This window comes from Mirounga angustirostris, unplaced genomic scaffold (genome assembly GCF_029215605.1).
Source record: "Mirounga angustirostris isolate CCGP_5_RB_7025 unplaced genomic scaffold, mMirAng1.0.hap1 SCAF_14, whole genome shotgun sequence".
Classification (NCBI taxonomy): domain Eukaryota; kingdom Metazoa; phylum Chordata; class Mammalia; order Carnivora; family Phocidae; genus Mirounga; species Mirounga angustirostris.
The window spans coordinates 72,914,069-72,940,484 of NW_026991722.1; the positions used below are offsets into that span (position 1 = coordinate 72,914,069).

Genomic DNA, 26,416 nt, shown 5'->3' on the forward strand with positions numbered 1-26,416 from the left:
GACTCCTGCTGAGCGAGGAGCTCGAGGCAGGGCTCCACCTCACCACCCTGAGATCATGACCTAAGCAGAAACCAAGAGTCAGGGATGCCTGAGTGGTTCAGCTCATGACCCCAGGGTCCTGGGATCGAGTCCCACATCGGGCTCCCTGCTCGGCGGGGAGCCTGCTTCTCCCTCTCCCTCTGCCTGCTGCTCCCTCTGCTTGTGCTCTCTCTGTCAAATAAATAAATAAGATCTTTAAAATAAATAATAAATAATTTTTAATGCATTTATTCTACACTTAAACTGTATACCTGGCACCATTTGGTACCCCAAAGATACAGTGATGAATAAGACACAGATCCTTCCCCATATTTTTTAGGGAAGAAACAAACAAGAAACCACATTTTAAAAAGATAATCTTAGGGGCGCCTGGGTGGCTCAGTTGTTAAACGTCTGCCTTCGGCTCAGGTCCTGATCCCAGGGTCCTGGGATTGAGCCCCACATCAGGCTCCCTGCTCAGCAGAAAGCCTGCTTCTCCCTCTCCCACTCCCCCTGCTTGTGTTCCCTCTCTCACTGTGTCTCTCTGTGTCAAATAAATAAATAAATAAATCTTAAAAAAAAAAAAAAAAGATAATCTTAGGGGCACCTGGCTGGCTTAGTTGGTGGAATGTGCAACTTTTTTTTTTTTTTTTTAGATTTTTAAAATTTATTTGAGAGAGTGAGCAAGAGAGAGAGCATAGGAACAGGGGCAGAGGGAGAGAGAGAAGCAGACTCCCCGCTGAGCAGGGAGCCCAATGTGGGGCTCAATCGCAGGACCTGGGGATCATGACCTGAGCCTAAGGCAGACATTCAACCAACTGAGCCACCAAGGTCCCCCTGGAGTGTGCAGCTCTTGATCTCGGAGTTGTGAGTTTGAGCCCCATGTTGAGTGTGGAGATTACTTAAAAATGAAATCTTAGGGAAAAAAAAAAAAGATAATTTTAAATAGTGATTAATGCTATGAGTAAGATGAAAATGGGGGAATTTTACAGAACATGAGTGGGGAGAGGGTTGCTTCTGTAGATCTGATGAAGTCAGAGAAATCCTCTGGTTGGTGGCTTTAAGTTATACCCTAAATAAATAAGACCCAAGGGAAAAGGCACTTTTAGGTAGAGGGAATAGCATGTGTGAATGTCTGGAGGTGGGAATGAGCTTAGTGTGCTTGGGAAAGAAAAAGACACCCAGTGTGATTGGAATTGAGCACATGGGTGGGGAGAATGGAATGGATCAGGCTGGACACGTAGGCAGGTGCTAGATCACATCGGCCCTTGAAGGCTGGGCTGGCCTCTGAGTTCCAAATCCAGTTTTCTCTATTCCGTTCCACAATATTGGGGCTGCAAACCATATTGCTCTTTTGTCAGCTACGGTTAGGTTTTGTCACCAGGAGAGAATCTGGGGAATCTGGAAGGCGGGGGGAGGGAAAAGGGACTTACTCATGACTGTTTACTTGCCGTTCTCATCATGGTCACCTAAGTAATGAAATGCTGCTTCTCACAGTGGCATTTGATTCAGTCTCCAGGTTCTTACAGGCTCCCCTTCTGATTCTTCTAGCTCTGATCTCCCTAACTTGTTCTCCATCAAGGTGGGAGCTACTTCCTGCAGTAAAGTTACCTTAGTGTTCCCACCACCTCTTTTACAAATTTCCTATTTTAAATTCTGTTTTCCTAGACCCAGACCAACACGAAAGGCATGGTAAGGCTCACACTTTTCTTTCAAGTCTAATGGGAAGTCACTAAATGGTTTTAAGCCAAGGATGGATAGATTGGTGAATATGAACAGTTAATCACTGCAAATAGTTACATAATTTACAATAATCTATTTTGAGGCTTGGAATCTTGGAATAATGTGACATGTTTCTGGAATGTTTGCTTAATGATCCCCACTTTCCTAAGATGGTTACATCATGTGGGTGAAATCACACCAGTGCTAAGATTACTTTCCTTACTCTAGTGTTATTTTTGCATTCATATTTGCTCCAGGCTTTTGCTATTGTTAAATATTTCATGTTAGCATCAGTTCTTGTAAGGTTCTATCAAATGGGGCATGTGTATCCTAAAGTTCCTCAGCTGGTGGCCACCGCAATCTACTAAATCCAATCCATTTTTCTGTGAATACATGTAATATATAAACACACATATGTATTCTTTTTTATTATATGTCTCTGTGTGTATTTATATATGCATATAAATATATATGTAAGTATGGATGGATGGATACACACATATATATAAAATTTCCCCTCTCTATATACATATATTAACAGGTAATATATATACAATATATGTAAGACATTTGGAACTCAAGCAAGTGACAGTAAAACAATACTCTTTACCTCAGAGGCTTATTGTTAGGATTAAATGAGAGAATGAATATAAAGCATATGGAGATGTAGGAGTTGGAAATGGTAGCCATTTAGCAGTGACTAAAATAAAGTTACAAAATTGCATCTTAGGGAATTGCTGTAATTTGGGCTATTAACACTTTCTTCTCTATCTTCATTCTTTTCTTGGTGTTCTCAGAGGGAAGCCAAAACTTGTCTACTAAGTAGCACTTCAAGAGAGGATTCTATGGTCAAGCTCCTTGTTACTGAGCATGGAGAGAATACACAAAAAGTGGTATCTATAGCATAAAATTTGGTATCAGATGAAATAGAGCCAATGACTTCTTTGCTTGAGTCTTTTTACTCATCTGTTAAATGGGTGTGTCTTCTATCCAACCCACATCCTTTTAAAAAAAAAGATTTTATTTATTTGAGAGAGAGAGAGAGTGCACAAGAAGAGAGGAGGGGCAGAGGGCAAGGGAGAAGCAGACCCTTTGGACCCTGGGATCATGACCTGAGCCAAAGGGAGACGCTTAACTGACTGAGCCACCCAGGCGCCCCCCCCCCCCCATTTCTTTTAAGTAGGCTCCTCAGCCAGCGTTGGAGCCCAACGGGGGGCTTGAACTCACGACCCTGAGATGTAGACCTGAGCTGAGATCAAGAGTCAGGTGCTTAACTGCTTAACCGAATAAGCCACCCAGGCATCCCTCCCGTATCTCTTTTTAAGAAAAGGTATTATAAACTAGTTCTTCAGTTGATTGGGAATACCTTAAAGGTTATCATTTTCTTAAAAAAGCAAATGGAGGGGGGTGGGAGGATGGGTTAGCCTGGTGGTGGGTATTGAGGAGGGCACATTCAGCATGGAGCACTGGGTGTTATGCACAAACAATGAATCATGGAACACTTCATCTAGAACTAATGATGTAATGTATGGGGATTAACGTAAGAATAAAAAAAAATTTTAGACAAAAAAAAAAAAAGCAAATGGAGAATGTATGTATTGGCCAGTAAGGGTGTTTGTTTGAAAAGTCAGCTTAAAGGTGGTTTAAGAGCTCAGATCAAACTCTAAATTTACAATGTGCTTTTTAAATTTTTTTCTGTGTGGGCTTTTATTTTGTTTTTTGGATAGACCTTTAATTTGTGAATTTGAAGGGGTGACTAGACGTCATTTTCTCTCTGAGAGATGTACGGAACAGTTGGGTTAGGTTGCCAGGGCTGCTGTAATCCTGCACCACAAACTGAGTGGCTTAAACAACAAAAACATAATGGCCTCACGTTCTAGTATTGGCAGGGCTGGCTCCCTTGGAGGGCTGTCGGGAAGAGTCTGCTCCATGACTCTCCCCGAGTTTCTGGTGGTATGCTGACAAACTCAGGCGTTTCTTGGTTTGTAGAAGCATCACCTTGACCTCTGTCTTCATCTCCCCATGGCATTCCCCCCATCCCCACATGTCTCCAAATTCCCCTTCTATAAGGACACAGTCATGTTGGATTAGGGGTCATGCTAATGATTTCATTTTAACTTGGTCTGTAAAGACTCTGTCTCCAAGGTCACATTCTGAGGTACTGGGGGTTAGAACTCTGACATATGAATTCGTGGGGGACACAATTCAGCCCATGACATTAGTGTGCCTGTGTTTAATAATTTAGATATCTTAAATGTGACGCTTTTAAGGGAAATTTACAAAAATGAATAGCAGGGCATCCCTTATAAAAACATAGAAAAAGGGGTGCTGGGTGGCTCAGTTGGTTAAGCATCTGCCTTTGACTCAGGTCATGATCCTGGGGTCCTGGATCGAGTCCCGCATGGGGCTCCCTGCTCAGTGGGGAATCTGCTTCATTCTCTCCCTCTGCCCCTCCTCCCCACTCCTAAACGCTCTTGTTCTCTCTCAAATAAATAAATAAAATATTTTTTAATAAAGATTTTATTTATTTGAGAGAGAATGAGAGAGAGAGAGAGCATGAGAGGGGGAAGGGTCAGAGGGAGAAGCAGACTCCCCACCGAGCAGGGATCCCAATGCGGGACTCGATCCCGGGACTCCAGGATCACGACCTGAGCCGAAGGCAGTCGCCCAACCAACTGAGCCACCCAGGCGCCCCTAAATAAATAAAATCTTAAAAAAAAAAAGTATTATTTTAAGTTAATACACACACAGAGTGAAAAATTTAAACAGAAACTCTTCTCCTCCTAAATCTCACTCCCCTGCTCCAGCACTATTCTGTGCATACGCTACTATGATACCTTAGAGAAGGTAGAGCCAGGTTATAGCAATGATCCAAACAAATAATGATGATAAACGCTTTTTGTGTGTGAAGAGTTGTCAGAACGTTCTGAAAATCCATATTAAGAAAGAGGTAACAGGGGCGCCCGGGTGACTCAGTCGTTAGGCGTCTGCCTTCGGCTCGGGTCATGGTCCCAGGGTCCTGGGATGGAGCCCCATGTCGGGCTCCCTGGTCCGTGGGAGGCCTGTTTCTCCCTCTCCCACTCCCCCTGCTTGTGTTCCCTCTCTCATTGTGTCTTTCTCTGTCAAATAAATAAATAAAATCTTAAAAGAAAAGAAAAGGAACAGGTAATGATTCTTGGATACCTGACGTGTTTAAAGGCAAGAAACTCAACCCTTGTTACTTGGGCCTAAGGACCTGTGCCAGAAGTCTTTGCCTTCATCTCTCTACCATTCTTCCATTCTGTTTTTCCCTTTCCTACAGAGGTAACTCTATGTGGATTAAAAATGTCCATACTCTTCTTGGGACAGTTTGAGTCCATATCAGTCTATACTCCAAAAAGTTTGATAATGAAGCCAGTGAAGACTTTTTAAAAATTAGTTTAAATATATGTTTCAACCTTCCAACTTTTCCATTTTTAATTAGTATCTGTATTGGTCAAGATTGTTTCGGATTGAAAATTAAAGAAACCCAGCTCAGGGCGCCTGGGTGGCTCAGTCAGTTGAGTGTCTGCCTTCGGCTCAGGTCAGGCTCATGAGATCCTGGGATCAAGCCTCATGTCAGGCTCCCTGCTCAGCAGGGAGTCTGCTTCTCTCTCTCTCTCTCTCCCTCTGCCCCTCCTCCCTGCTCATTCTCTCAAATAAATAAATAAATAAAAATCTTTAAAAAAAAAATAAAGAAACCCAGCTCAACCTGGCTCAAGGAAATGAACAAGTCTACTATTGCTTGTAACAGAGAAGTTCAAGGGTAGGGGTAACTTCAGGCCTGATGGGATCCAGTGAGCCCAAGAATGTCATCTGGATTTAGTCTCTCCCTCTCCCTCCCTTCCACTTCTTTGCCCTGCCACTCTCTAGGTTGGCCTCACAGAGTGGTCTCTCATTCCACATGGCCTCTGCCCCCATTTCCCAGTGCTCTTAGCAACACTAGTGGTGACGCACTTTTTCCTACTACTTTCAGCTGATGTATTATGTTTTATAATGTTCTGTTTATTTTTTATTTTTTTTTAAAGTAAGCTCTATGCCCAACGTGGGGCTTGAACCCATGACCCCAAGATCCAAAGTCACATGCTCTACCGACTGAGCCAGCCAGGCACCTCTTTTTCCTATTATTTTCAATGTAAAGTTCTGAAACTGAAACTCATTGGCTTGGCACTAAATCTACCAATTGGGCCTGGATGTGCATCGAGCATTCCAATTGGCCAGACTTGAATTAAATGCCCCACTTGGGGGGAATTTGTATTGGAGATGATTAGCGCTTTCCAAACCACATGGACTTTGAGAGACAGAGATAAAATTAAGGTGCCACTATCTGAAGAAGGAGAGATGGATTTGGGGTAGTCAAAAACAACACGTTTCAGAGCACAGAAGATTTTTGGGATAGTGATAGATATATGTCATTATGCATTTGTCCAAACCCATACAATGTACACCACCAAGAGTGAACTTTAAGGTAAACTATGGACTTCGGGTGATAATGATACATCAAGGTAGGTCTAGCACAACTATAACAAATGTACCATTCCAGTAAGGGATATGGATAATTGGGGAGGCTGTGCATGTGTGGGAGTTGGGGGTCTATGGGAAGTCTCTGTACCTTCCCCTTAAATTTGCTATGAATATAAAACTGCTAAAAAAAATATAAAGTCTTCAAAAAGAAAAAAAAAAACACAAAAAACTTCTATCCACTATGATGTCTGCCATTGTGAGAAATCCAATAGATCGGGGCGCCTGGGTGGCTCAGTTGGTTAAGCGACTGCCTTCAGCTCAGGTCATGATCCCAGGGTCCTGGGATCGAGTCCCGCATCGGGCTCCCTGCTCTGCGGGGAGCCTGCTTCTCCCTCTCCCACTCCCCCTGCTTGTGTTTCCTCTCTCACTGTGTCTCTCTCTGTCAAGTAAATAAATAAAATCTTAAAAAAAAAAAAAAAAGAAAGAAATCCAATAGATGCTTTAGTCATATTCTGGTGCTGTCTGCTACATTCAATATTGCTGGCCACTCAGTCCTTGAAACTGTTTCCTTGGCATCCATGATGTAATTTCTCCCTGGCTCTGCTTTGACTTTGCTGACTGACCTTCGTCAGGCTCACTGAGTGCTCACCTCTTAGCTATACAACCTTAGGGTTCTGCCCTTGGCCCCCTGCCTTTCTCTCTGTATTCTCTCTAGTTTTATCTTTTCTTATGTTTGTTTTTTTTTTTTAAGATTTTATTTATTTATTTGACAGAGAGAGACAGCGAAAGAGAGAACACAAGTGGGGGGAGTGGGAGAGGGAGAAGCAGGCTTCCGTGGAGCAGGGAGCCCAACGTGGGGCTCAATCCTGGGACCCTGGGATCATGATCTGAGCCGAAGGCAGATGCTTAACGACTGAGCCACCCAGTCGCCCCCTCTCTCACGTTTTAATCCCTGTCTAGATCCTCAAGCTGTAGACTCCCAGCTGCTTGCTAGACATCTCCAATTGGATGTCCCATTGGCCCCTTAAAATTCCTCAAGATAGACTTACTTTCATGGCCTCTAATGAACAATTCCTCCCACCATTCATACTCTTTTTTTTTTTAAGTAGGCTCCATGCTCAGTATGGAGCCGAGCATGGGGCTTGAGCTCTTATGACCCTGAGATCAAGACCTGAGCTGAGATCAAGAGTCAGACACTTAACCAACTGAGCCACCCAGGCGCCCCTACTTTTTTTTTTTAACTTAAAGATTTTATTTTTAAGTAATCTCTACACCTAACACGGGGCTTGAACTCACAACCCCAAGATCAAGAGTTGCATGCTCTACTGACCTGAGCCAGCCAGGCCCCCCCACCCCCTTCATACTCTTGTGTTGTCTTTCCTTGAGTCTTGTGTGGCCTTGTTAATTGACAGAATATGGTGGAAACATCACTGTGTCAGTTGCAAGGCTAAAATTCAAGAGAGGCTAGGAAGCTTCGGCTTTTGGGTTCTTGGGAGCCCAGAGCCACCAGGTAAGAACCATGAGGCAACTGGACAGACCACATGGAGAGGGAAATACAGCAGTCCCAGCATCCTAGACGAGCCCACCTAGTTATAGTCACACAAGTGAATATTAGCAAGACCAGCAGAACTGTTCAGCTGAGCCCAGCCCAGCTTGCGGAATCATGAGAAATAACAAAATGGTTGTTATGTTAAGTCATTACGTTTGGGGGTTGTTTATTACATAGCAATAGATAAGCAAAACTTTCCACAGTATCTAAAGCTAAACTCATTGTCTTCCTCTTCACATCTGTTTGTCTTCCTGAAGTCATAGTTTCAGCTATGGCAGTATTATCTACCTAGGTACCAAAGGGAGAAACTGAGGCTTCATTCTAGACTCCTTCCTCCCCACAACCCCCATCCAACCAGCCACTACGTGTTGCTGGCTTTACCTCCTAAATATTTCTCGAATCTCGCCCTCTTCTTTTGCTCAACAATTTTTTTTAAAGATTTTATTTATGTGACACAGAGAGACACAGCGAGAGAGGGAACATAAGCAGGGGGAGTGGGAGAAGGAGAAGAAGGCCTTCCGCCAAGCAGGGAGCCCGATGTGGGGCTCGATCCCAGGACCCTGGGATCTGACCTGAGCCGAAGGCAGATGCTTAACGGCTGAGCCACGCAGGTGCCCCCTGCTCAACAATTTTGCTCCATTTCAGTTTCTGTTCTTATCTTCTCTCAACCTGTCTGTTCCTCATACCTGCAGTCCAGTTCTTAGATCCATCTGTTACACTGCTTCCAGAGTGATCCTTCTAGAATGCACATCCAACCATAGCAGTTCTCTGCATAGCAGGCTTCTGAGTTCCCTGTGGCCTACAGAATAAAGTCCAAACTCAGTTACAAAAGGCTCTTTGAGAATGGCCTTCATCTATTTTTATAATCCTACTGATAATTCCTTGTTACTTGCTATGTCAATCAAAGTTCACACAGGAGGCAGAAACCACACCAGGTTTTGAATAGAGATAAATTAATGTAAGGGGGCGCCTGGGTGGCTCAGTGTGTTAAGCATCCGACTCTTGATTTTGGCTCAGGTCATGATCTCAGGGTCATGAGATGGAGCCCCATGTTGGGCTCTGTGCTCCGTAGGAGTCTGCTTGAGATTCTGTCTCTCCCTTTGCCCGCCCCCTTCCCGCTCTTTCTCTCAAAATAAATAAATAAAATCTTTTAAAAAATTGTTAACTAGGTCTAAACTGCTTAACTAGGTAACTTGAAAGGGTGAAAAGAGAACTTTAAGGCCTCACAGAGGTAGCAACTGCAGGAAGCAGCTCTCGCCACTCAGGCTAAGGGGACAAAAGGAAGGGGTTGGAGTCACTAAGAAACCTAAAAGAGGGGCCCCATGTTGTTGAAACTTAACTCCAAGGTGCTAGTGTCTCTGACCTTACCGGAGGACTCTGTGGAGGTTCCTGCTGGTCCTCCTGTCTGAGAGGAGGGTTTGATGAGGCTAGTGCTGCAGACTTGGGGAAAAGTGAGTAGAGCGGCTGCTATGGGGAGGAAATGCAGCTGCCAGGGTGAAGACGTGTTGCTGGGATGACGTTCACAAGAAACTTTTTCTTCCTCCAGCCTTGTCGTCTCCCTCCAGCCCTCCCTATCGCAGAAGCAAATACTGAAACAGCTGGGAAAGCAGAAATGTAGTATTGCAGACTGTGGAAGCTTGGGTTTGGAGCCGAGAGACAATGTCTTAAGAACTGATGCCCTTGCCCTGTTACTGTCCCTCCTTGCTTGGCTCCCACCTGTTTCAGAACACTTGCATATGCTGTTTCCTCTTCTTGAAATGCAGTTCCCTCTTCTCTTTGCCTACATAATACCTACTTTTCAAATCTCTGCTCAGTTATCACTTCCTCAAGGAAACCTTGACTTCCCTGATGACGTCAAATTCCGCTGTAAGAGGCTGTTAGCTTCTTTGCAACAATGTCACAGTTACAAGTTTACATTTATTTATTTATTTTTATGTTTATTTTTTAAAAAAGATTTTATTTATTTGACAGAAAGAGACACAGCAAGAGAGGGAACACAAGCAGGGGGAGCGGCAGAGGGAGAAGCAGGCTTCCCAGGGAGCAGCGAGCCTGATGCGGGGCTCAATCCCAGGACCCTGGGATCATGACCTGAGCCGAAGGCAGACGCTTAATGACTGAGTCACCCAGCCACCCCTTATGTTTATTTATTTATTTGAGTGAGAGAGAGAGAGAGAGCAAGCATGAGTGGGGTGAGGGGCAGAGGGAGAAACAGACTCACCGCTGAGCAGGGACCCTGATACGGGGCTCAATCCTGGGACTCCAGGATAATGACCTGAGCTGAAGGCAGACGCCTAACCAACTGAGCCACCCAGGCACCCCAAGTTTACATTTTTTTTAAAGATTTTACTTATTGGGGCGCCTGGGTGGCTCAGTCATTAAGCGTCTGCCTTTGGCTCAGGTCATGATCCCAGGGTCCTGGGATCGAGCCCCACATCAGCCTCCCTGCTCCTCAGGAAGCCTGCTTTCTCCCTCTCCTACTGCCCCTGCTTATGTTCCTTCTCTCACTTGTCTCTCTCTGTCAAATAAATAAATAAATAAGATCTTAAAAAAAAATAAAGATTTTACTTATTTGACAGAGAGAGAGAGAACACAAGCAGGGGGAAGGGCAGAGGGAGAAGCAGGCTCCCCACCAAGCAGGGAGCAGGGAGCCCAATGTGGGGCTCGATCCCAGGACCCTGGGATCATGACCTGAGCCGAAGGCAGACGCTTAACCGACTGAGCCACCCAGGCACCCCTACAAGTTTACATTCTGCGTAATTTTTGGATTGATGCCCACTAGACTGTAAGGACATTATGGGCAGGGACCATCCCTGTCTCTCCCTTCATTTGGTTTTCTTAAATTTGTGCCCCTCATCTCTAACGTAGTACCTGGTGCACAGCAAGGGCTCTATAAATACTTGTTGGAGGGCAAAGTGCAGCTGTAACAGCCAATACCACGCCTTAACAGGGAATTTTTTTTTTTCCCCAATCATCTTCCAATAGCATCTCTGTTCTGGATGTACCCAATAAGTCTTCCTCCTGCTTCTGATCCTCAGTAGCTTGATTCCCATCCACTGATAACAACTGCTACTCACGTCATTCTGAGATGCTGTATGTGTACACACAAGCAAAATATGTTACTACACATTCTCAGAGACAGAAGTGCTTCATTCTCTTGAACAACTGTTTCACTGTAGGAAAGTACCACAGTGTAGTTAACTTTCTTCAAAGACATTTAGGTGGTTTCCCATCTTTTGGTTCTACAAATAATGCTGCAGGGAATAACCTTGTGCATGACATTTGTGTGCATAAGCATAGTTACATTGCGAGTATCTCCTGAAACACCACCTTTTACTTGGGTCCCAGATAAGGAGATTATGCAGAGATGGCAGCAAGGATCTAGTTTGGATGCTCAGAAAGTACCTCTAAGGCTCAGACCTACACTGTTAGAATCTAGTACTTATGTAGTCCTAGCATGCAGAGAGAGTTTGAGTGTCCCTTGGAAATTGAACTGTACCAAGCTTGGAAGACACTGATGCATTAACTACAATGTTTTAGATTTTTTCCCCCTGCATCCTTTCCTTAGTTCTTTCTTCTTCCATAACGGACAGATTTGTAATAGCTTGCTTGCTGACACTAGACCATAAACTACTCTAGTGGCTGGCAATGAACAAGACAGATGAGGGCATTGTTCTTATGGAACTAGTTTTATCATTTTTACTTTTACCAGGTGTTTTTTGATGTGTAAGGATGAAATGAGATAATGGAAGTAAAGTGATTAGTCTGCAATTTAAAATGTTCATTTATATGTATGTACATATATAATACATACTTATGTATACAGACGCCGAATTGGAAGATTCATAATCATCTTAACATGACTACTTTTTATTTTCCTCCCCCCTTTCCTTCTACTTTCTCTTGAAGAGTTTACACCTTAAACTCCAAGCGTTTCTTTCAGCTCAAGGCCAGTGAGATGCGCCACCAGTAGGGGGCAAGAATCACCCAGGCGTGCCTATTACCTAAGCAACGGAGTCAAACAGCATTCAGAATGACTTTACAAAAGGGTTACTAAGAAGTTAATCTGTTTATTCTGTTAGGTCATTTGATAATAAGAAGAAGAAGAAAAAGGAGGAGGAAGTGGAGGAGGAGAAGTTAGGGAATCGAGAGATGGTAGCGACAGATCTCTGCAGCAGTCATTAATTAAGAGCAATAGTTTGTTCAGAAAAAAATTGGGGCTGACTCTGCTCACACCCCTTAGGGTATGATAATGGCAGTGGACCAGAAGAGGGGCTCCGAGTTATACTGCGGTTTCATACTGAATAAAGTGCTTTGAGCGAGCCTAACAAGCAATGGGAATACGTGAATATTTTTTTGCGTAATGAAGAGCTTCCCAAAGTAACAGAGACGCCACTAGGTAACTTCCTCGGCTGAAGCCACACACCAAAAAGGTTATCGAAATAGCTTCGGGCCCCTCCTAGCCGGACTTTGAAAGCAGGTGTAGGACGCATGCGCCCAGCCCACCGGCTGACCTCCTCGTGGCAACCGAGCGCCCAGACCTTCCTCCCGGCAGCCCGCGGGGCAGAAAGGGGGGGGGGGGGGGACGGAATTCTCGCGAGGTCTTTCGAGCGCCAGCGGAAGCAGTAGACACGTGACTCTTCTAGGAGGCCTTCGCCTTCCCCCCTCCCCCTTCTCGGAAACCCGGCCCCCTCACCCCTCGCCCACCCCGGAGCCGCGGTAATGGGCCGTTTGGGTTCCGGAATTCTCTTGGATCCAACCACTGGTACTGGGTCGGCTGGAGCCGGCGGAGTCCGTGCTTGGCAGCGAAGGCAGGGGGCGGTCAAGATGGGGGGGGGAAATCATCTTCCTTCACCTAGGAGGGAGGCGGGGCGGAGGGGGGCACTAGGGAGCGGAGTGGGGGGGGGGAGGGAGGAAGTCACGTGGGGCGCGCGGTGCGCGCTGCGTGCGCGCGGCGCCTCATCCGTCGCCCCACCCCCTCCCCTCCGGCGGGGCGGGGGTTTGGGGGGAGGGGCGTCAAGATGGCGGCGGGGAGGTAGGCAGAGCCGGACGCCGCCGCTGCCGCCGCCACCGCCGCCTCCGCTCCAGTCGCCTCTAGTTCTTCAAGCTCTCGCCTCCCCAGAGAAGCTGTTCCGGCGTCGGTTCCCGCGGGGAAAGTAAGTCCTTCTCAGCCCTCTTCTGCTTCCACACTCCCCCTCCCGGACAGCCAGCCTCCCACTCCCACCCTCCTCAGGGGGCCGTGTGGGGCCGGGCTGGGGGCGGGGGCAGCCACCTCACCCCGGCTTGGGGCCTCCCCCGCCCCTCGACGCCCCCTCAGTTGCGCGCCCCGGGGCTCTTGGGGGCAAGGTCCCGGCGGCGGCCCCGCCGCTCTCGCTTCCTCCGCCCGTCAGCGCCGGGCCCTGCGGTCGCTGCGCGTGGGGGCTCTCAGGCCCCGGGGGCCCCCGCTGTCCCGGGCCAGAGTCACCCAGTTTGGGCGGGGAGGCAGGATCTGCGGACGCCGGCTCCGGCTCCACTGGGGTCGCCCTCCTTGCTTTCCCTGCTGCGCTCAGGAACTGCGAGGTCCCGGACCCGCAGGAAAGTGAGCTCCGCAATCCTTCAAGAGTCCTCATGCCCGAGGGTTGCTCCCGGTTTGGGGCGAGTGCGGGACGAGATAGGGGCGCCGTAAGTCTGACCCCCACACCAGCAGTTCTCTGATTACCTTGCTCTCAGGGCGTCGCGGCGGTGCACGGGACACGTGGGGGCCACCTTCAAGCCTCACCGGGTGATGAGGTTAATTTTGTCGGAGCTCGCTCGCCTTCTAGACCCGAAGCATCTGTAGGGAAAGGCGGTTGGGGATTTGCTTACTTTAAGGGTGTTTGGTGTAACGAGCATTTAAGTTCCCCAAACCGGCGTATGCGGGTGGTTTCCCAGAAGTGGTTTGGGGTCCGTTTAACCGCTGAGGAGATTTGGATGTTCCTGAACCCTTGTGATTGTTTCTTTCCTGACCCTGGCATCCAGCTCCTCCCCTTTCCACCTCGGCTTTGTGCTGCTGTTTGGTTAATGTTTGCGGACCACTAACTTGATCCTCGCACAGCGAAGCCCTTTTTATGTTCTGGTTCCGTTTACTGTAGGAAGCTTTTGTTTTGGGGAGTTGCTGGTTGAGAAACGTGGGGGAAAGAACCGGCAAGAAAATGAGAGTCAAATAAAGCAACGTTTTTATCCATTGAATTGCGCAGCCAATTGTAACCGCACCCGGAAGTTTGTACTAAACACGTGTTGCTGAGGGGAAGGTTAAAAACTGGGTCCCCTTTGACCTTTGAAAGTTGATTATTAGCAGTTTATGTTGAGTTAAATGATTTATTTTCTCCCGACAACCACGTTTAGAGGCGGAGTAGGGCTTCTACCGAGTCGGCCGGGGGGGGGGGGGTCCAGAAAGCTGTCAAACCCCGAGTTGCCGTAGAGGAAATAAACTTAACGCTTGTGGATAAAAACCAGCTAACAGTGTGAAAAGATTCCATGTTTTCCGGTATATTTACTGCAGTCAGAAGTGATTTTTCTTTAAGCTGGTGGGAAAACCATTATCATTGCCCAAAAGATAGTTTGTATAGAACTTCTAGGATAAAATGCAGAATTTGCTATTGTGGCCTTGCGTGGGACAGTAATTTTGCAAGCAGGAGAACATTTTATTTTCATGTTTAAAATTGTTTCCAAAATTTATCTTACCAGAAAGAACATCTTTATTTTTTTCCTTTGGCTTCTGCAATTTTGTCTCCCCATCTAACTTAATTTCACACAATTGTAGAATTTTAAGTAGATTTTACTTTAGCTGCCGGGTAAGTATTAAAAAGGAAGGCTTAGTTGGTGGCTTACAGTGGTGGCTTACGTTCATTCATTCATTGGATGTTCTTAAGTGTCAGGCAGTTTTACTTAAGGGCTTTGCTGAAATTATGTACTGCTTAATATAATGCAATATAAACGTATAAAGTATAAAGATTCCTTTAAGTGATTCATCGTAAAGATTAAAGCTACAGATACATTTCAGTGTTTCTTAAATTTTTAAATTGAGCTTTGACTTGAGACTTGCCTCCTGTGAAGGTGGTGAACAGTCAGATCTGAGGTCTGGTCTTACCAAGTAACCTGACTTCATGAGTCTCTTAGTTCCCATGCTTTGCTTGCCTAAAGTTGATGTAAAGATACTTTCTGGAGGCGCCTGGGTGGCTCAGTCCATTAAGCGTCTGCCTTTGGCTCAGGTCATGATCCCAGGGTCCTGGGATCAAGCCCCACTTCAGGCTCCCTGCTCAGCGGGGAGTCTGCTTCTCCTCCTCCCTGCTCTTGTGCTATCGCTTGCTCTCTCTCCCTCTCAAATAAAAAATCTTTAGGGGCACCTGGGTGGCTCAGTCAGTTAAGCATCTGCCTTCGGCTCAGGTCATGGTCCCAGGGTCCTGGGATCGAGTCCCACGTCGGGCTCCCTGCTCAGTGGGGAGCCTGCTTCTCCCTCTCCCTCTGCGTGCCACTTTCCCTGCTTGTGTGCTCGTGCACTCTCTCTCTCTGCCAAATAAATAAAATCTTTAAAAAAATAAATAATTAAAAATCTTTTAAAAGCATACTTTCTGATGAGAGGAATTGTTTTCACATTATATAGCTAATTAATAAAATGGTGCAATCTTAAAGTTTTTACAAATGTCTTTGTTTATGCTGACAGATATACTTTAATATGGTTGAACTTGGTAAATATTAAGGATAATCTTGGAATACCACTGAAATTTTCTATAGATGGAAAGGATAGGCTCTTGAAGAGCAGGAACTCCGGTTTTATGAATAAAATACAGTACAAAACCCATCAAATTCACTTGCTTATTTAATTCTTGGGAGGCAGTATATAGCACAGAACAATGATTTTAAAACCCTTTTACTGCATCCCATGGTTAAGATGTGTTTCACATTGTGACCTACTACATATCCACACATAGAACTGAAAAACTCATGTCATGAAATGATGTTTATTCTCTCTACATGCTGTGTTAGTTTTTTGTTCTGTATTGAAATATTTAAAAATTCTGGTCATGATACACTGAATTTGACTTGACAGCTCACTGTGGTGTGACCACCAGTTTGAAAAATGTGGTACAGGTTTAAGAATACAGAATTTTGGAGGGATATGGGGTCAGAGCTCCTGGGTATCTAATTCTGCTCCACACTTGTTTCGTTACCTTGTTACAATTCATTTCTCTAAGCCTCAGTTTTTCATCTATGACAAAGGGATAACATGTAGTATTTACTCATGGGTTATCTTGAGGGTTAAAAGAGAAAAAATCCAATCCTATAGTAAATCTCAAAACGACTAGGGATCTGGATGATGGTGGTAACCAAGAAAGTTGTTTCACACACACACACCCCATTTCTTTCATGTGCTTTTTTGGTAAAGCATGTTTGAAACTTTATTATCTGCATGTTACTTTGTGAATCCATTCTTCCTATAAAAAGTTTCTCAGTGAGAGTGGGGAGAGGCACACTTTACTGAGCAAGTGTTCCCTTGAAAAATAGCTGTTAAAAACTACAGATTTTTCCCTTGTAGGTAATGAAAATCCTTGTTAATGAACTTCATATTCTTTTTCTCCTGATGTTCTTAAAGAACCAGCACTCAGTAGACACTAAATAAATACCTTGTTCATGAACTGGATCAGCTAAATTTTGAGAGGATCATTATCCTTCCAGATTCTTAAACTAAATGTCAGTCATCTCCTCTGGGCTGTGTAAAAGCAAAGCTGAAGCTGAGTTAAAAGACATAGTGCTATTAAATAAAGAGAAAAAGTCCTGTTTATTATTAGGCAAAGATACTTGCTAAGTGATATCTTTGCACATATAAAGAGGTCTACCAGTTTTCTCTAGACATACCAATTGATTAACTGCACAAATTGAATATGTGACACAGGCAAAAAGGAACTAGTGTATTTTAAAGAATTCATTTGGAAGTTAATTATTGAGTGGATTGCCAACAGAGTTGGTATTCTGGGAAATAGTGTTGTATCAGTGATGTAGGAGAAAACCTATTTTTTGACATGATACTAATATCAAAATAGTAGTTAATAGCCAGTAGCATAACATTTATTCAACAGCAATCCTATAAGATAGGTTCTATTATTATTCCCATTTGAAGATGAGGAAACTGAGTCAAATAGTTATTACTTGACCATATTCTATTACTGGTGCATGAGGTAGCCAGTGTTTGAACCCAGATATTCTGTTTGATTTCATAGTCTACCCCAGCCTCTGTGGTGTGCTTTCACTGCTGCAGATAGATCCCTTGTATCTGCCCAGAGCTATAAAGATCTGCTTTAGGTCTCAACAAGAGGAACCTTGTCCTGGTTGATAGGTTTCAGTGTTGGTATTCTCAGTGGGAACTGTATCCTTTCATTCTTCTGATTGGCTATTGTTTCTCAGGATTCTCTTCCTGCCAAGGATGGCTTAGTTTCTCTCTACTACCTTGTCCTTGTTTCTTATTTATCTTACTAGACGCTTTCATAGGTGTACTATTTTGAAATAGGTGGTATTTTCCTAAGTATTTATGATAGAAATGGAACTTTTTTGTTGTCCATTTTTTTAGATAGAATCACTCTGGGGTTGGTAACTTTTGGGTTTGTTGGATTGCTACATGTTAAATGTCACCTAAGGTCTATGAAATCCTTTGTAGACACTGTAACACAGTTCTCTTACATTTAACAGTATTTGCATTTATATTCTATTTAGTAGGTTCAAAGTGAAAATGTTTTCCTTCTCAAGAATAAATCTTACTTATAAGGTGAGGAGAAGATTGAATAATATAACCTTTTAAGGGCTCTCTGCCTGAAGACTGAAATTCTGTGAGTCTGTAATAGTTTCAGAATAGGAGAATGATTAAATATTAAGGGTTTTTTTTTTTTTAAATATTAAGGGTTTTGCCTAATGGAGTTAGAGAAAATTAGAGATATTCCTCTGTATTCCCTGCTCCCTTTCTCACTGCAGAAAAGTTCAAGTAGAGAATTTGTACCCAATTGGCTAAGAAAGCATCCCTAGATTTTGTTTGTGTATATTATGTATATAAACCTAAGATATTTTTCATTAATTGCTTGGAAAAGGGCACCTGGCTGGTTCAGTTGATTACACATCTGCCTTTGGCTCAGGTCATGATCTCAGGGTCCTGGGATCAGGTCCTGCATCGGGCTCCCTGCTCAGCGGAGAGTCTGCTTATCCCTCTCCCTCTACCCCTCACTCATGCGCTTGCGTGTGCTCTCTCTCTCTCTCTGAAATAAATAAAATATTTTTAAAAAATAGCTTATAAAAGACATTGTTATTATTAAGTCACTACTCAGAGGTCTCAAATTGTGATTCCTGTGAATGAGTTTTCAGTAGGTCAGTGATAGTGTTATAAACTGGGGGCGCCTGGGTGGCTCAGTCGTTAAGCGTCTGCCTTCGGCTCAGGTCATGGTCCCAGGGTCCTGGGATCGAGCCCCGCATCGGGCTCCCTGCTCGGTGGGAAGCCTGCTTCTCCCTCTCCCACTCCCCCTGCTTGTGTTCCGGCTCTTGCTATTTCTCTCTCTCTCAAATAAATAAATAAAATCTTTAAAAAAGAAAAAGATAGTGTTATAAACTGTACTGTTAATTTCTTCTGAAAATACCAAGTTTCCCCCAAAATTTTTCCCATGATATTTTTATACTTTCAATGCTCATTGTTCAGAAAATATATTCAAAAACCTCTCATGAATTTAGTAATGCTTCTCTGATTTTTGTTTGCTTTCATCAATGATGTTTCTGTACTTTTTTAGTATAATTAGACGGCTTGGTGTGCATCTAATGGATTAATGGATCCTTTGGCTTCCAAGTGTTCTTTGGTCTGTTGTTTAGGAGTCATTGGTTTAAAACAATGTATTTTTGTTTCAAATGTAAATAAATCATTATTTTCAGTATTTACTTAAAAAAGATGACATTTTGATAGTCTCTGGAGTTCTATTAATCTAGGTCAGGATTAGCCATAGCAAGCAGGCCACAACCACCCCCTTTTCTCACAGATCATTGGTCTTAATGTAGGTTGAAATGTTTTGTTGTTGCTGTTTTAGGATTTATTTTATTTTATTTTTTTTGAGAGAGTGAGAGTGCGCACACATGTTGGCGGGGAGGGGCAGAGGGAGAGAGAATCTCAAGCAGACTCCCCAGTGAGCAGGGAGCCCGGCACAGGGCTCAATCTCACGACCCTGGGATCATGACCTGAGCCGAAATCAAGAATTGGACACTTAACTGACTGAGCCACCCAGGTGCCCAGGTTAAAATGTTTTTAAAGCATTGGTTTAGCTGTCTTGGTACATGTTTGTACTATGTACTAGGATAACGTGTAAAGTATGGTCAGGTGTGTCTATATTAGAAAAATGATCAACTTTATTTTAAATCAATATTGGGACATTTCTCCTGTTTGTCCCCTGTTCAGTCCCTTCATACTGTTTCCATCTTGCTATCCAATAATCTATCTCCGTTCCGATTTTAATCTCAGACTGGCATTTATTCCAAAGTTAAGTATTGAAACTTAGGTTTGCAACATTGACTTCTGGATCTATTCTTTGGAAAGAGAATGCGTGGGGTTTGGGAATTTGGACAATCTAGGTCTGGGTAGGTATAGGTACTTTAAGGTTTCTGAGCCTCTGTTTCATCTCTAAAAAATTATAATGTCTATCTTTTTCGGGGTTGTTGTGGTCTCATAGTGTACACAAAGAGCCTAACACTGTGTCAGGCTTGTAAAAGATACTTAGTCACTGTCAGTTTCCTTACCTTCCTCTTTCCTGCTCAAAACGTATTTTTCCATAGACTTTTCCTTTTTCTGAAAAATTCTGGGGAAATCTATTTCTTCTTCCTTGGGGCTATCTGTTTAAGACCCCCCTTTAGGGGCGCCTGGGTGGCTCAGTCGTTAAGCGTCTGCCTTCGGCTCAGGTCATGATCCCAGGGTCCTGGGATCGAGCCCCACATCGGACTCCCTGCTCGGCGGGAAGCCTGCTTCTCCCTCTCCCACTCCCCTTGCTTGTGTTCCCTCTCTCGCTGTGTCTCTCTGTCAAATAAATAAATAAAATCTTTAAAAAAAAAAAAAAAAGACCCCCCTTTAAACAGTAGGTCTGCCCTGAGTTTCATTTCTGGATATCTGTGGTTTCTACCTTAAACTCATTCATGTTTCTGCTAGAACTTCTTTCTAAATGATGTATAGGCTTATGTAACAAAGACCTACCTAGTAGAGGATTTCTCTGTTAAATATCATACTTTCATTTGAAATACTAGTTCTTATATGTTGGAAGTCATGGTCAAAGAGACTAATGCCTTTCTTTTTGTAGGACAGAATGAAAACAGTGACACTTAATTCTTTCACACAGCCTGAGAACAAATGAACTAGCTAAAGATTAGTGTATTATTTATGTAACATGAAATTAGTTTTTTGGGAAAAACAAGTACAGTCACTTTTCATGTTTATGTATATAAATTGGTTATTTCAGATAAGTTAATGACAAACGTTAAAAATCAAGAAAGTTCTGTTAAGCTTTTTTTCCCCTTACAAAATGGATAAAAATCCATTTTGGTGGTAAATTACTTTGACATATTGTATCAAGAAAACCCAAATCTAAAATGTATTTGCGGGGCGCCTGGGTGGCTCATTCAGTTGAGCGTCTAACTCTTGGTTTCAGCTCAGGTCATGATCTCGGGGTTGTGGGATTGAGCCCCACTTCAGGCTTCACACTCAGCACAGTCTGCTTGAGATTCTCTCCTTCTGCCCGCCCCCATAAATAAATAAACAAAATCTTTAAATAAAATATTTGCTTGTTCCTAAATAGGTATTTTCTCTCGCTAAACTCTATATAACTCATTTTGGGGTCTCCAGGCTCAGTGTTTATTTTTTCACTTTCTCTTGGCTTAAATCTAATCATCCATCAACTCATGCTTTTTGTCTTTCTTATTCTCTTCCATTTTAGCTTTTATATAAACTTAGTGTTATGGATTGTCCTTCCTGATGAAATTCATCCCCCCTTTTTTCTACACCCTGCTATTATAGCACATCATCTCTTTCTTTGTTGTTTTTTTAGGGTTTTATTTATTAGAGAACGTGCAGGAGCAGGGGAAGAGGGTGGGGCAGAGGGAGAAGCAGGCCTCCCGCCGAGCAGGGAACCTGATGCTGGGCTCTATCCCAGAACCCTGGGATCATGACCTGAGCCAAAGGCAGACCCTTAACTGACTGAGCCACCCAAGCGCCCCACATCATCTCTCTCTCGGTATGCTGTAGCAGTTACCTAAAATGTCTCCCTCCTTCTAGTCTTATTCTACCCATTCTCAGTTTGCTTCCATACTTCTTGGAATAATCTAAGTCACAAATCTGACTATGTCATGCAGTTCTCTATCTAAAACTCTTTTCTGACCCCCACTACCCATGGGATTAACTGAACACTCTAGCATGGTATACAAGGTCGTGGGTGATACCTTCCTCATCTCTTGTCGTCACCTGCGTGAGGCTTGGATTTCTGTTCTGAACTTCCATACCAATGATGAATTACTCTAACCAATGTTCTTAAAGAGCGCCAGTGTCTTTCATATCTCCGTAAGTGTGAATGCGCTGTTCAGAAGATCCTTATCCACCTGGTGATTTCTTCCTTGAGACTCAGTTCCACGGTCATCTTTGTAACCTCTCTCCCCGGGCAAAGTTGAGCATTCCTTCTCTGTTCCCACAGCATTTTGTACACATACACTCTTGCTGTGATTTACATATTTCTCTGTCCTTTTCATCTTACTGTGAATTTCTTGGAATCAGAGACTATTTCTCTTTCATCCTTCTTGCCTGATATGTAGCAGATTCTTCATAAATATCAAATGGATGGATTTGGTAGAAGATGTTGGTTTGTATTTAGAAGGGAGTTAATTGGCATTTTAAGTTTTTTATGTTAATATTAAATATTTTGTTCTAAAGATGGTGGAGCCAGGGCAAGATTTACTGCTTGCTGCTTTGAGTGAGAGTGGAATTAGTCCGAATGACCTCTTTGATATTGATGGGGGAGATGCGGGGCTTGCAACTCCAACACCTACTCCTTCAGTTCAGCAGGTAAGAGTTTCCCGAAGCCTCTGTAAAAAGTAGATTGTTTCTTAATTTTAATTTCTACTTATAGAGACAGGCATTATTGAGACATAATTTTAAATAAGCACATGTGTGTTATTTTTATATTAGTCTTCACTCATGAGATGGAAAATATTTGCAGTGAGAAGACATTTCCCGCTTTGATATATATATAAAAGTAAGAGATGAATTGCTTAGAGCTCTTGTGGGAGGTTGGTTAATCTCTTTACTAGTTGTCTTTGTACTTTATAGGGACCCTCTTCTGAGGTTTCACTATGTACATTCTCTGAAAGTAAAAATAAGATTCTGTTGTCAGTATAGTTTTGTGAAGATGTACTTCCAAAGATTATTAGTTCCTACCTGGTATCAGAGATTTTACAATGTGTTTGAGTCTAAAACTTGACTTTTTTTTTTTTGTTTTAATAATCTTTTATTCTTGAAACAGAATTCACTGCCATTATTTTTTATTTTTCTCTGATGTTGTTTTCTCTCTAGTCCATGCCACTTAGTGCATTAGAACTAGGTTTGGAGACTGAAGCAGCAGTTCCTGTGAAACCAGAGCCAGAGACGGTACCTACTCCAGCGCTACTAAATGTTAGGGTAAGAATGATTTACATTTGGCATGACTGCTAAAATGGCTTTGAATTATAGTAAGAAAATAACCTGTAATATGAAGTCATTTTATCTTACCAGTTCTGTTTTTTGCTACTTTCCGATATGCTACTCTCAGCTCCTATTTGATAAAACATTTCTTTCATTCTTCTTGTAGTTATGTTGATCAAAAGATAATTAGGACAAAACAGAGTGTTTTGAATTTACTTATTGTAAATGATACAAAATTCATGAAGTAAAGATGAGTTACACATTATTCCACTACACATTTCATTTTTCCTTGTTGATTTCAGCTTTTGTCCATTGGTATATGTGATTTTTATGTAATGGTAATTGTGCTTTAAATATAGAGTTCCTCTGATTTTACCTTAAACGTAGCAATTATTAACTTAAGCCTAGCATATGAAATTATTAGAAACTGGTTAAAAATTTGATAACTTATGATAAATTATTGTCAAGAGTTTTATTTAAAAGTGATAAGTGGTGGGATGCCTAGCTGGCTCAGTTGGTGGAGCATGTGACTCCTGATCTCGGGTTTGTGAGTTTGAGCCCCACGTTGAGTGTTGAGATTATTTAAATTATTTAAATAAATTATATATATATACATACATATATATATAAAAGCTGCCTGCTTTACTTATTTATTTAAAGTTGACTCCATGCCCAATGTGGGGCTCAAACTCACGACGCCTAGATTAAGAAGTTGCATGCTCTACGATTGAGCCAGCCAGGCACCCCAAAGCTGCCTGTTTTAAAAAATAAAAAAGTGATGAGTGGTAATCTCTTAAGATTCTTGTTATAGGAGTCATGGAAAAATAACAAATAGTTTGAGGAGGGAAGGAAGTAGAAATAGACTGAAATTTAAAAATATCTTGATTGTACTTCAGTCCATTGTAGTCACCGACACATTGTCATCCTCCCAATCTTTGACCTTTTTGTACTGCATTTTTGTCCAACTCCTAATGTCCCCCTCTACCCCCAACTATAGAAAATAAAATGCTATGTAGCTTTGTCTTAGGCTCAAAGGTAGTACCCATATTATCACCAGTATGTGATATTGGTGGATTGACTGGATCATTCATGCAGCATAGGTATTTAAAACTCTGCTTGGTGGTTTTATCTTTTAAATTCTAAACATTGGTATAGTTTGTATGATAGCAAACAAAGCATTGGACAAGAATTGTAGAATGCTAGCAATGGAAAATGGATCCCAGAGAGCCCGGGCCTCTGGGGGTGAAGTGATCTGCCTAAAGTTATCGACCTAGTTGGGGCAGTGCTGGGATTAGAAATTCTTTCTGTTCCTAGTCCTTGTATTATATAGTATTATCACACATCACAGCTTAGTTAGGATAGTTCCATTTTATGTTTGCTGCCCCCTACAATTGTAGAAAATGTCACACTCTTACTGTACCTTTTTTCCCCTCAAAGTCATGTGTTTTAACTTGGTAGTTTATAGTTAGGCATATTCAATTAAAAATAACAGTGCCAGTGTTTAGGTAAGAATTAAAGTCAGTTTTAGATGTTTAAATGGCCTCCCATGTTGGTGAATCTAAGCCACATTAGAGAGTTCAGTACTTCTCAGTGGTCTGATGTATAACGGTTTTCTTTTATAGCAGCAGCCTCCATCTACTACAACATTTGTGCTGAATCAAATAAATCAGCTTCCAACCCTGGGATCAACAATTGTAATGACTAAAACACCGCCTGTAACAACAAATAGGCAGACCATCACTTTAACAAAGTTTATCCAGACTACTGCAAACACACGCCCTTCAGTCTCAGCACCAGCAGTACGAAATGCCATGACCTCTGCACCCTCAAAAGACCAGGTTCAGCTGAAGGATCTGCTGAAAAATAATAGTCTGAATGAACTCATGAAACTGAAGCCACCAGCTAATATTGCTCAGCCAGTTGCAACAGCAGCTAGTAAGTCTGTCTTTTCAGTAGTGTCAGCTGGCTCCTGTTGGTAAGATGTGTCAGTGTGTTTTTAAGGGTTTCCTTGGGTCTTAAACGAACTGGGTGTGAAGAACATATTTTATGACTTTGCACAATTACAGTATTTATACAATTCAAAGGAAGGAGAAATTTAGAAGCCCTAGTAGCATTTACCTTGAAATGAAGTGTGGAATTACCAGGTGGCTACATTAGTTAACACCATGAGATCTCAGTTTTATATATTGGGAATAACTGGTTAACATTTTCTCAGTCCTTTAAATCAGTACTTCTCAAACTTGAAAAGTGCCTCTGAATCACCTGGAGATCTTGTTCAAAAACAGAATCAGATTTGGTAGGTCTGGGGTAGGGCCCAAGATCCTGCATTTCTAACAAGCTTTTCAGAGGTGCTATTGCTGGTGGTCCGTGGACCATGCGTGAGGTAACTAGCTTTAAACTGATACTTTACGCTTTAACTCTGACTTTTACAGTTTTATTATTTTGCCTGTCATTGTCTTTATTGCTTGTGAGTAGTTGTGTATTTAGTAAATTCTCTTTTAAAATACATTTTTGGGGTGCCTTGGTTGAGCATCTGACTCTTGATTTTGGCTTAGGTCATGATCTCAGGGTCCTGGGATTGAGCCTGGCATCTGCCTCAGTGCAGTCGGCTTGTCCCTCTCCCTCCCTCTTTGCCCCTCCCCCTGCTCGCACGCACACTCTCTCAAATAAATAAAAATTTTTTTTAAACAAAGTAAGATACATACATTTTTATTGTAAAATAATTCATTTTTTGAAAAAAGGTTTTATCTATCTGTTAGAGAGCATTTGGGGGGGGGGACTTGCTCCCAGGACCCCGAGATCACGACCTAAGCCAAAGTCAGACACTTAACCAACTGAGCCATCCAGGCGCCCCATACTATATATATATATTTTAAAGAATGAGCACCCATATAATCCTTTTTTAAAAAACAGCTTTATTGAGATACATTGTATATACCATGAAATTCATCCTTTTAAAGTACACAGTTGAGTGGATTTTAGTATATTCACAAGAGTTGTTCAACCATCACCACGAGCTAATCCTTTAAGGATAGGGTTTATTTATTTAATTTTTTAAGATTTTATTTATGTATTTGACAGAGAAAGAGAGAGCGAGAGAGGGAACACAAGCAGGGGGAGCGGGAGAGGGAGAGGCAGGCTTCCTGCCAAGCAGGGAGCCTAATGTAGGGCTCGATCCCAGGACCCTGGGACCATGACCTGAGCCGAAGGCAGACGCTTAACGACTGAGCCACCCAGGCACCCCTAAGGATAGGGTTTATTTATTTATTTACTTATTTTTAAGGATAGGGTTTAAAGGGGAAAAGTTCAACAGTGGTTTGATTACATTTTTTAAAGAGTTTATTTATGGATAATGAATATAGATTTTATTGTTAGTTTTTCTTTAGAATGTTACTGTTCATTTATTCAACAAATATTTATTGAGTGCCTATTATGTGCCAAGCACTGTTCTGGGATTTTGAGGGTGTGGCTGGGAAGAAAACTGTTGAGATTTCTGCTGTCATGGAGCTTGCATTCTAGTGGAGAGAGACAATAAACAAAATAAAGAAGTTATATAGTGTGTCTGAAAGGAATAAGCCCTGTGGAGAGAAACAAAATGAGGTGTGGGGCAGAAAGAGGTTATAGTTTTAAGTGCAGTGTTCAGAGGAAGCTTCATGTTTAGTAAGGTAATTTTTAAGGATAAAATAGAATCATTAGGGGCGCCTGGGTGGCTCAGTCGTTACAGGTCATGATCCCAGGGTCCTGGGATCAAGCCCCGCATTGGGCTCCCTACTCCGCAGGAGGCCTGCTTCTCCCTCTCCCACTCCCCCTGCTTGTGTTCCCTCTCTCGCTGTGTCTCTCTCTGTCAAATAAATAAAATCTTTAAAAAAAAAATAGAATTATTAGATGTATTTTAAAATCTTGACTACATCAAATTTTAGTAGTACAGTTTTAAAAACTGAAAAACGTGAACTCTT

The 26,416-nt window shown here is 42.7% G+C and overlaps 1 protein-coding gene and 1 non-coding gene across 5 annotated transcripts in view; one reads left to right on the forward strand and one right to left on the reverse strand.

The window, feature by feature from the left end:
- Positions 1-5,795: 5,795 nt before the first annotated feature.
- TRNAQ-UUG (transfer RNA glutamine (anticodon UUG)) lies at positions 5,796-5,868 on the reverse strand. Its single transcript has one exon. It is a non-coding gene; the product is annotated as a tRNA-Gln (tRNA).
- A 6,799-nt stretch (positions 5,869-12,667) lies between these two features.
- The window catches only part of SBNO1 (strawberry notch homolog 1), a 57,392-nt gene continuing 43,643 nt past the window's right edge, over positions 12,668-26,416 (forward strand). For 2 of the 4 annotated variants that reach the window (XM_045887799.3, XM_045887801.3), the window contains exons 1-4: positions 12,669-12,924; positions 21,714-21,845; positions 22,353-22,457; positions 24,083-24,395. In XM_045887799.3, the coding sequence (XP_045743755.1) occupies positions 21,714-21,845; positions 22,353-22,457; positions 24,083-24,395 (550 nt within the window). In that variant the 5' untranslated portion in view covers positions 12,669-12,924. Of the gene's footprint in view, positions 12,925-21,713; positions 21,846-22,352; positions 22,458-24,082; positions 24,396-26,416 lie in introns of all 4 variants that reach the window. The other 2 variants (XM_045887802.3, XM_045887800.3) reach the window with 2 other exon arrangements.